The following is a 10,426-nucleotide window of genomic DNA, read 5'->3' as shown; positions in this document are numbered from 1 at the left end:
AGAAACGCTCTGCTTTGACTTTCCTTTTCAGGCTATTTCTTGGTTTACGCTGCGTTTGAGAATACTTTATGATGAAGTAAGGTGGGTATAGTCGTTTGATAATGAAATATCCATGATTTTTCTCAAATTGCATGTATGCAATATCCATGAAACCTCAATAAGATACCACGAAGTCCTGCACAAAACTGGACATTGGAATGTAAAATGCCTCGTGCGGTAACGGGTACACCCACACACCATTGTTTGTGGCCATTGTTTGGCATGCAAGAAGTTCCTCACTTGGTCTGCTTCTCCTTTTCGCTAAGCATTTTTGTAATTAAATGTATGAAGCAATCTGAAAAAAAATCAACAAGTTGCCTTTTCCCGGTGACTTTCTCCCATTCAATCATGTTTTTCAGTTCTTCCTAAGGAAGCAGTATTCGTTGGGTGCCTGTTCCCTGAGTGCGTTCTGAACCTGCAAAGTCTGGGGTGTAGGTATGTACGTATTCTGCTGGCTAGCTCAATGAAATTGGCCTCTTTTATTCAACCCATGATTTTCCTTTCAAGTTTTTTTCTTCAATTATCTATCATTTCAAGTTGATATAGACCATATTTCTGTCCATGGAGGTACATGTATATGTACATGTACATGCGCATGCTCTGTCATGATTTTTATCGGAAAAAACACAATTTTTATTTTCAGTATTATTTATTTCTCATAAGTCTTGGTCAAAAGATTTTATCAACATTTCTACAGAGATAAAACCACACAAAATGTGTTGAAGTATTTCACAATCAAAGAACTGAGTTCCTAATCAAATATTTCGTTTGGCCAATTGTCAAGGCAAATAACAGGGGTTACCCTTTCCATGTGCGTGCGACACGTGCGCACTGTAACTATCATGCTTTGATTACAGCAGCAAGTAACCCTTTGCGCGACCACAGCTGTGGCGTACATTTCTATTACCCTTACCCTGTGAATTTTGCTCCCGGGTGTTGAATGTCTATCGTGTCAAATGTGAACAAGCTGTGTTTTTCCCACAATTGCAAAATATTTAAAAAGGGCTTTACCTTTGCAGCCGAAGAGTTCAACCCGCATCGAGGGCCAAGAATTGTAGCTGGTCGGTCTGATACGGATGTAGCGAGCTTGGATGGGCTTGTTAAAACTGCTGTTGACTGGGGTGGTTTGGTCCACGTTACCATCAAATGTCTGTCCATTATGCAGGCGAAAGTAGAAGACAAATTAGAAAAACAAAAGAAGATTAGAAAAACAAAAACACAAAGTTATTGCTTGCCTATTATAAACAGTATAGCGTGTCTACAGAAGTCTTTGTCTTTCAGCCAAACGTGTCAGGTGCTTTTTTTTTCTGTCTAGAGGGAAAACAGAGACAATCACTTAAATGTTCTGCTTTTAAGATGGGACAATCTCTTGGTTTATATTCAAATGTAAGGTCCCTGAAGTCTCCACATCGTAGTGCAACCATTAGCGCTTCAGTTTTTATATCATGAAAATAGCAACAAGGGGTCGTACAAAGTGGCCTAAATCATTCATTGTATGTTCCATCTGCAGTTGAACCGGGAAAATCGGTTTCTTTTTTGTATACCGTACGTTCTTATTGGAGATAGTGTCATCATTTGTAGGTCTGTGCTTGTTCAAAGCAGTCCTAAACAGATTCCTTCCAAAAAATGGCATTGTGTACACTACATACTTACTACCGTTGAAAATTTATACCTGTGTCTCAATTCCAATAAAAGTTACTTTGGAAATTGCTTGTGGATGTCAATGGAATCCATTCGAGGCTCATGTGGAAAACCAATCCGTTTTTGTTTATGACTAGATTTGTTAACTGAACTGTGCCGAGACAATTGCTATACTAAGCAGGATTGGGAGAACAGACATTTTAATCCTCTACCTGCGGCCCTGTCTCAGGTCCTCCATTGGTCACATACACCCAGGTACTTCGGTCATTACTGTACTGCACCTGGTACGCTGTCACTCGCTCCCTCCAAATCCCCGATGGATCCACGCTGCCCTGAATGATAACTCCCTCTACCTGCAGTTGCTTGGCCAAATCTACCTCAAACCATGGGGATTCCTTGTCATTCCTGGCCGGGCACCAGCCACCGACAATCGAATCTACTCCATGGTAGTTCAGCCGGCCGTTGTGAGGCTCGCAGTTACCAGACGCGTTTATTCGCTCGTTGAAAACGCTGGAGGCAGTGATACTGGAGTCAGGAATACTTCCGTCCTCCATTCCAAGCCGTTCACCGCATAAGCGTCCGTCCACTTGAAGTTCAACAAACAAAACCAAAAGCAACATCAGTTGAGAATTGGGGTTTTAATGTGCACAATGTAGTTCAACGGATCTAAGGAGGCCACACTTTTTATACTAGCGGTGATTCGTAGACTAATTACGGCACTTCAAGTTCATTTCCCAGAAACGCTCTGCTTTGACTTTCCTTTTCAGGCTATTTCTTGGTTTACGCTGCGTTTGAGAATACTTCATGATGAAGTAAGGTGGGTATAGTCGTTTGATAATGAAATATCCATGATTTTTCTCAAATTGCATGTATGCAATATCCATGAAACCTCAATAAGATACCACGAAGTCCTGCACAAAACTGGACATTGGAATGTAAAATGCCTCGTGCGGTAACGGGTACACCCACACACCATTGTTTGTGGCCATTGTTTGGCATGCAAGAAGTTCCTCACTTGGTCTGCTTCTCCTTTTCGCTAAGCATTTTTGTAATTAAATGTATGAAGCAATCTGAAAAAAAATCAACAAGTTGCCTTTTCCCGGTGACTTTCTCCCATTCAATCATGTTTTTCAGTTCTTCCTAAGGAAGCAGTATTCGTTGGGTGCCTGTTCCCTGAGTGCGTTCTGAACCTGCAAAGTCTGGGGTGTAGGTATGTACGTATTCTGCTGGCTAGCTCAATGAAATTGGCCTCTTTTATTCAACCCATGATTTTCCTTTCAAGTTTTTTTCTTCAATTATCTATCATTTCAAGTTGATATAGACCATATTTCTGTCCATGGAGGTACATGTATATGTACATGTACATGCGCATGCTCTGTCATGATTTTTATCGGAAAAAACACAATTTTTATTTTCAGTATTATTTATTTCTCATAAGTCTTGGTCAAAAGATTTTATCAACATTTCTACAGAGATAAAACCACACAAAATGTGTTGAAGTATTTCACAATCAAAGAGCTGACTTCCTAATCAAATATTTCGTTTGGCCAATTGTCAAGGCAAATAACAGGGGTTAACCTTTCCATGTGCGTGCGACACGTGCGCACTGTAACTATCATGCTTTGATTACAGCAGCAAGTAACCCTTTGCGCGACCACAGCTGTGGCGTACATTTCTATTACCCTTACCCTGTGAATTTTGCTCCCGGGTGTTGAATGTCTATCGTGTCAAATGTGAACAAGCTGTGTTTTTCCCAGAATTGCAAAATATTTAAAAAGGGCTTTACCTTTGCAGCCGAAGAGTTCAACCCGCATCGAGGGCCAAGAATTGTAGCTGGTCGGTCTGATACGGATGTAGCGAGCTTGGATGGGCTTGTTAAAACTGCTGTTGACTGGGGTGGTTTGGTCCACGTTACCATCAAATGTCTGTCCATTATGCAGGCGAAAGTAGAAGACAAATTAGAAAAACAAAAGAAGATTAGAAAAACAAAAACACAAAGTTATTGCTTGCCTATTATAAACAGTATAGCGTGTCTACAGAAGTCTTTGTCTTTCAGCCAAACGTGTCAGGTGCTTTTTTTTCTGTCTAGAGGGAAAACAGAGACAATCACTTAAATGTTCTGCTTTTAAGATGGGACAATCTCTTGGTTTATATTCAAATGTAAGGTCCCTGAAGTCTCCACATCGTAGTGCAACCATTAGCGCTTCAGTTTTTATATCATGAAAATAGCAACAAGGGGTCGTACAAAGTGGCCTAAATCATTCATTGTATGTTCCATCTGCAGTTGAACCGGGAAAATCGGTTTCTTTTTTGTATACCGTACGTTCTTATTGGAGATAGTGTCATCATTTGTAGGTCTGTGCTTGTTCAAAGCAGTCCTAAACAGATTCCTTCCAAAAAATGGCATTGTGTACACTACATACTTACTACCGTTGAAAATTTATACCTGTGTCTCAATTCCAATAAAAGTTACTTTGGAAATTGCTTGTGGATGTCAATGGAATCCATTCGAGGCTCATGTGGAAAACCAATCCGTTTTTGTTTATGACTAGATTTGTTAACTGAACTGTGCCGAGACAATTGCTATACTAAGCAGGATTGGGAGAACAGACATTTTAATCCTCTACCTGCGGCCCTGTCTCAGGTCCTCCATTGGTCACATACACCCAGGTACTTCGGTCATTACTGTACTGCACCTGGTACGCTGTCACTCGCTCCCTCCAAATCCCCGATGGATCCACGCTGCCCTGAATGATAACTCCCTCTACCTGCAGTTGCTTGGCCAAATCTACCTCAAACCATGGGGATTCCTTGTCATTCCTGGCCGGGCACCAGCCACCGACAATCGAATCTACTCCATGGTAGTTCAGCCGGCCGTTGTGAGGCTCGCAGTTACCAGACGCGTTTATTCGCTCGTTGAAAACGCTGGAGGCAGTGATACTGGAGTCAGGAATACTTCCGTCCTCCATTCCAAGCCGTTCACCGCATAAGCGTCCGTCCACTTGAAGTTCAACAAACAAAACCAAAAGCAACATCAGTTGAGAATTGGGGTTTTAATGTGCACAATGTAGTTCAACGGATCTAAGGAGGCCACACTTTTTATACTAGCGGTGATTCGTAGACTAATTACGGCACTTCAAGTTCATTTCCCAGAAACGCTCTGCTTTGACTTTCCTTTTCAGGCTATTTCTTGGTTTACGCTGCGTTTGAGAATACTTCATGATGAAGTAAGGTGGGTATAGTCGTTTGATAATGAAATATCCATGATTTTTCTCAAATTGCATGTATGCAATATCCATGAAACCTCAATAAGATACCACGAAGTCCTGCACAAAACTGGACTTTGGAATGTAAAATGCCTCGTGCGGTAACGGGTACACCCACACACCATTGTTTGTGGCCATTGTTTGGCATGCAAGAAGTTCCTCACTTGGTCTGCTTCTCCTTTTCGCTAAGCATTTTTGTAATTAAATGTATGAAGCAATCTGAAAAAAAATCAACAAGTTGCCTTTTCCCGGTGACTTTCTCCCATTCAATCATGTTTTTCAGTTCTTCCTAAGGAAGCAGTATTCGTTGGGTGCCTGTTCCCTGAGTGCGTTCTGAACCTGCAAAGTCTGGGGTGTAGGTATGTACGTATTCTGCTGGCTAGCTCAATGAAATTGGCCTCTTTTATTCAACCCATGATTTTCCTTTCAAGTTTTTTTCTTCAATTATCTATCATTTCAAGTTGATATAGACCATATTTCTGTCCATGGAGGTACATGTATATGTACATGTACATGCGCATGCTCTGTCATGATTTTTATCGGAAAAAACACAATTTTTATTTTCAGTATTATTTATTTCTCATAAGTCTTGGTCAAAAGATTTTATCAACATTTCTACAGAGATAAAACCACACAAAATGTGTTGAAGTATTTCACAATCAAAGAGCTGACTTCCTAATCAAATATTTCGTTTGGCCAATTGTCAAGGCAAATAACAGGGGTTAACCTTTCCATGTGCGTGCGACACGTGCGCACTGTAACTATCATGCTTTGATTACAGCAGCAAGTAACCCTTTGCGCGACCACAGCTGTGGCGTACATTTCTATTACCCTTACCCTGTGAATTTTGCTCCCGGGTGTTGAATGTCTATCGTGTCAAATGTGAACAAGCTGTGTTTTTCCCAGAATTGCAAAATATTTAAAAAGGGCTTTACCTTTGCAGCCGAAGAGTTCAACCCGCATCGAGGGCCAAGAATTGTAGCTGGTCGGTCTGATACGGATGTAGCGAGCTTGGATGGGCTTGTTAAAACTGCTGTTGACTGGGGTGGTTTGGTCCACGTTACCATCAAATGTCTGTCCATTATGCAGGCGAAAGTAGAAGACAAATTAGAAAAACAAAAGAAGATTAGAAAAACAAAAACACAAAGTTATTGCTTGCCTATTATAAACAGTATAGCGTGTCTACAGAAGTCTTTGTCTTTCAGCCAAACGTGTCAGGTGCTTTTTTTTCTGTCTAGAGGGAAAACAGAGACAATCACTTAAATGTTCTGCTTTTAAGATGGGACAATCTCTTGGTTTATATTCAAATGTAAGGTCCCTGAAGTCTCCACATCGTAGTGCAACCATTAGCGCTTCAGTTTTTATATCATGAAAATAGCAACAAGGGGTCGTACAAAGTGGCCTAAATCATTCATTGTATGTTCCATCTGCAGTTGAACCGGGAAAATCGGTTTCTTTTTTGTATACCGTACGTTCTTATTGGAGATAGTGTCATCATTTGTAGGTCTGTGCTTGTTCAAAGCAGTCCTAAACAGATTCCTTCCAAAAAATGGCATTGTGTACACTACATACTTACTACCGTTGAAAATTTATACCTGTGTCTCAATTCCAATAAAAGTTACTTTGGAAATTGCTTGTGGATGTCAATGGAATCCATTCGAGGCTCATGTGGAAAACCAATCCGTTTTTGTTTATGACTAGATTTGTTAACTGAACTGTGCCGAGACAATTGCTATACTAAGCAGGATTGGGAGAACAGACATTTTAATCCTCTACCTGCGGCCCTGTCTCAGGTCCTCCATTGGTCACATACACCCAGGTACTTCGGTCATTACTGTACTGCACCTGGTACGCTGTCACTCGCTCCCTCCAAATCCCCGATGGATCCACGCTGCCCTGAATGATAACTCCCTCTACCTGCAGTTGCTTGGCCAAATCTACCTCAAACCATGGGGATTCCTTGTCATTCCTGGCCGGGCACCAGCCACCGACAATCGAATCTACTCCATGGTAGTTCAGCCGGCCGTTGTGAGGCTCGCAGTTACCAGACGCGTTTATTCGCTCGTTGAAAACGCTGGAGGCAGTGATACTGGAGTCAGGAATACTTCCGTCCTCCATTCCAAGCCGTTCACCGCATAAGCGTCCGTCCACTTGAAGTTCAACAAACAAAACCAAAAGCAACATCAGTTGAGAATTGGGGTTTTAATGTGCACAATGTAGTTCAACGGATCTAAGGAGGCCACACTTTTTATACTAGCGGTGATTCGTAGACTAATTACGGCACTTCAAGTTCATTTCCCAGAAACGCTCTGCTTTGACTTTCCTTTTCAGGCTATTTCTTGGTTTACGCTGCGTTTGAGAATACTTCATGATGAAGTAAGGTGGGTATAGTCGTTTGATAATGAAATATCCATGATTTTTCTCAAATTGCATGTATGCAATATCCATGAAACCTCAATAAGATACCACGAAGTCCTGCACAAAACTGGACTTTGGAATGTAAAATGCCTCGTGCGGTAACGGGTACACCCACACACCATTGTTTGTGGCCATTGTTTGGCATGCAAGAAGTTCCTCACTTGGTCTGCTTCTCCTTTTCGCTAAGCATTTTTGTAATTAAATGTATGAAGCAATCTGAAAAAAAATCAACAAGTTGCCTTTTCCCGGTGACTTTCTCCCATTCAATCATGTTTTTCAGTTCTTCCTAAAGAAGCAGTATTCGTTGGGTGCCTGTTCCCTGAGTGCGTTCTGAACCTGCAAAGTCTGAGGTGTAGGTATGTACGTATTCTGCTGGCGATCTCAATGAAATTGGCCTCTTTTATTCAACCCATGATTTTCCCTTTTAAGTTTTTTTCTTCATTTCAAGTTGATATAGACCATATTTCTGTCCATGGAGGTACATGTATATGTACATGTACATGTACATGCGCATGCTCTGTCATGATTTTTATCGGAAAAAACACAATTTTTATTTTCAGTATTATTTATTTCTCATAAGTCTTTGTCAAAAGATTTTATCAACATTTCTACAGAGATAAAACCACACAAAATGTGTTGAAGTATTTCACAATCGAAGAGCTGAGTTCCTAATCAAATATTTTGTTTGGCCAATTGTCAAGGCAAATAACAGGGGTTAACCTTTCCATGTGCGTGCGACACGTGCGCACTGTAACTATCATGCTTTGATTACAGCAGCAAGTAACCCTTTGCGCGACCACAGCTGTGGCGTACATTTCTATTACCCTTACCCTGTGAATTTTGCTCCCGGGTGTTGAATGTCTATCGTGTCAAATGTGAACAAGCTGTGTTTTTCCCACAATTGCAAAATATTTAAAAAGGGCTTTACCTTTGCAGCCGAAGAGTTCAACCCGCATCGAGGGCCAAGAATTGTAGCTGGTCGGTCTGATACGGATGTAGCGAGCTTGGATGGGCTTGTTAAAACTGCTGTTGACTGGGGTGGTTTGGTCCACGTTACCATCAAATGTCTGTCCATTATGCAGGCGAAAGTAGAAGACAAATTAGAAAAACAAAAGAAGATTAGAAAAACAAAAACACAAAGTTATTGCTTGCCTATTATAAACAGTATACCGTGTCTACAGAAGTCTTTGTCTTTCAGCCAAACGTGTCAGGTGCTTTTTTTTCTGTCTAGAGGGAAAACAGAGACAATCACTTAAATGTTCTGCTTTTAAGATGGGACAATCTCTTGGTTTATATTCAAATGTAAGGTCCCTGAAGTCTCCACATCGTAGTGCAACCATTAGCGCTTCAGTTTTTATATCATGAAAATAGCAACAAGGGGTCGTACAAAGTGGCCTAAATCATTCATTGTATGTTCCATCTGCAGTTGAACCGGGAAAATCGGTTTCTTTTTTGTATACCGTACGTTCTTATTGGAGATAGTGTCATCATTTGTAGGTCTGTGCTTGTTCAAAGCAGTCCTAAACAGATTCCTTCCAAAAAATGGCATTGTGTACACTACATACTTACTACCGTTGAAAATTTATACCTGTGTCTCAATTCCAATAAAAGTTACTTTGGAAATTGCTTGTGGATGTCAATGGAATCCATTCGAGGCTCATGTGGAAAACCAATCCGTTTTTGTTTATGACTAGATTTGTTAACTGAACTGTGCCGAGACAATTGCTATACTAAGCAGGATTGGGAGAACAGACATTTTAATCCTCTACCTGCGGCCCTGTCTCAGGTCCTCCATTGGTCACATACACCCAGGTACTTCGGTCATTACTGTACTGCACCTGGTACGCTGTCACTCGCTCCCTCCAAATCCCCGATGGATCCACGCTGCCCTGAATGATAACTCCCTCTACCTGCAGTTGCTTGGCCAAATCTACCTCAAACCATGGGGATTCCTTGTCATTCCTGGCCGGGCACCAGCCACCGACAATCGAATCTACTCCATGGTAGTTCAGCCGGCCGTTGTGAGGCTCGCAGTTACCAGACGCGTTTATTCGCTCGTTGAAAACGCTGGAGGCAGTGATACTGGAGTCAGGAATACTTCCGTCCTCCATTCCAAGCCGTTCACCGCATAAGCGTCCGTCCACTTGAAGTTCAACAAACAAAACCAAAAGCAACATCAGTTGAGAATTGGGGTTTTAATGTGCACAATGTAGTTCAACGGATCTAAGGAGGCCACACTTTTTATACTAGCGGTGATTCGTAGACTAATTACGGCACTTCAAGTTCATTTCCCAGAAACGCTCTGCTTTGACTTTCCTTTTCAGGCTATTTCTTGGTTTACGCTGCGTTTGAGAATACTTCATGATGAAGTAAGGTGGGTATAGTCGTTTGATAATGAAATATCCATGATTTTTCTCAAATTGCATGTATGCAATATCCATGAAACCTCAATAAGATACCACGAAGTCCTGCACAAAACTGGACTTTGGAATGTAAAATGCCTCGTGCGGTAACGGGTACACCCACACACCATTGTTTGTGGCCATTGTTTGGCATGCAAGAAGTTCCTCACTTGGTCTGCTTCTCCTTTTCGCTAAGCATTTTTGTAATTAAATGTATGAAGCAATCTGAAAAAAAATCAACAAGTTGCCTTTTCCCGGTGACTTTCTCCCATTCAATCATGTTTTTCAGTTCTTCCTAAAGAAGCAGTATTCGTTGGGTGCCTGTTCCCTGAGTGCGTTCTGAACCTGCAAAGTCTGAGGTGTAGGTATGTACGTATTCTGCTGGCGATCTCAATGAAATTGGCCTCTTTTATTCAACCCATGATTTTCCCTTTTAAGTTTTTTTCTTCAATTATCTATCATTTCAAGTTGATATAGACCATATTTCTGTCCATGGAGGTACATGTATATGTACATGTACATGTACATGCGCATGCTCTGTCATGATTTTTATCGGAAAAAACACAATTTTTATTTTCAGTATTATTTATTTCTCATAAGTCTTTGTCAAAAGATTTTATCAACATTTCTACAGAGATAAAACCACACAAAATGTGTTGA

General features: G+C 41.1%; 1 protein-coding gene across 1 annotated transcript; it reads right to left on the bottom strand.

The window, feature by feature from the left end:
• Positions 1–1,726: 1,726 nt before the first annotated feature.
• On the bottom strand, positions 1,727–9,606 carry LOC147797714 (uncharacterized). Its single transcript, XM_087142470.1, has 7 exons — positions 9,134–9,606; positions 8,293–8,431; positions 6,723–7,141; positions 5,882–6,020; positions 4,308–4,726; positions 3,467–3,605; positions 1,727–2,311 (listed from the first exon to the last, which is right to left on the bottom strand). Exons 1-7 carry the CDS (start codon positions 9,539–9,541, stop codon positions 1,881–1,883), a joined length of 2,094 nt encoding a protein of 697 aa, XP_086998596.1. The 5' UTR covers positions 9,542–9,606; the 3' UTR covers positions 1,727–1,880.
• Positions 9,607–10,426: the final 820 nt, after the last annotated feature.

This window comes from Acanthaster planci, linkage group LG10, assembly GCF_054643075.1.
Source record: "Acanthaster planci isolate LZ-2023a linkage group LG10, COTS_SCS, whole genome shotgun sequence".
NCBI classification, from domain to species: domain Eukaryota; kingdom Metazoa; phylum Echinodermata; class Asteroidea; order Valvatida; family Acanthasteridae; genus Acanthaster; species Acanthaster planci.
Note: the sequence above shows the minus strand (reverse complement) of the source record. Positions and strands in the feature narration are given on the sequence as shown.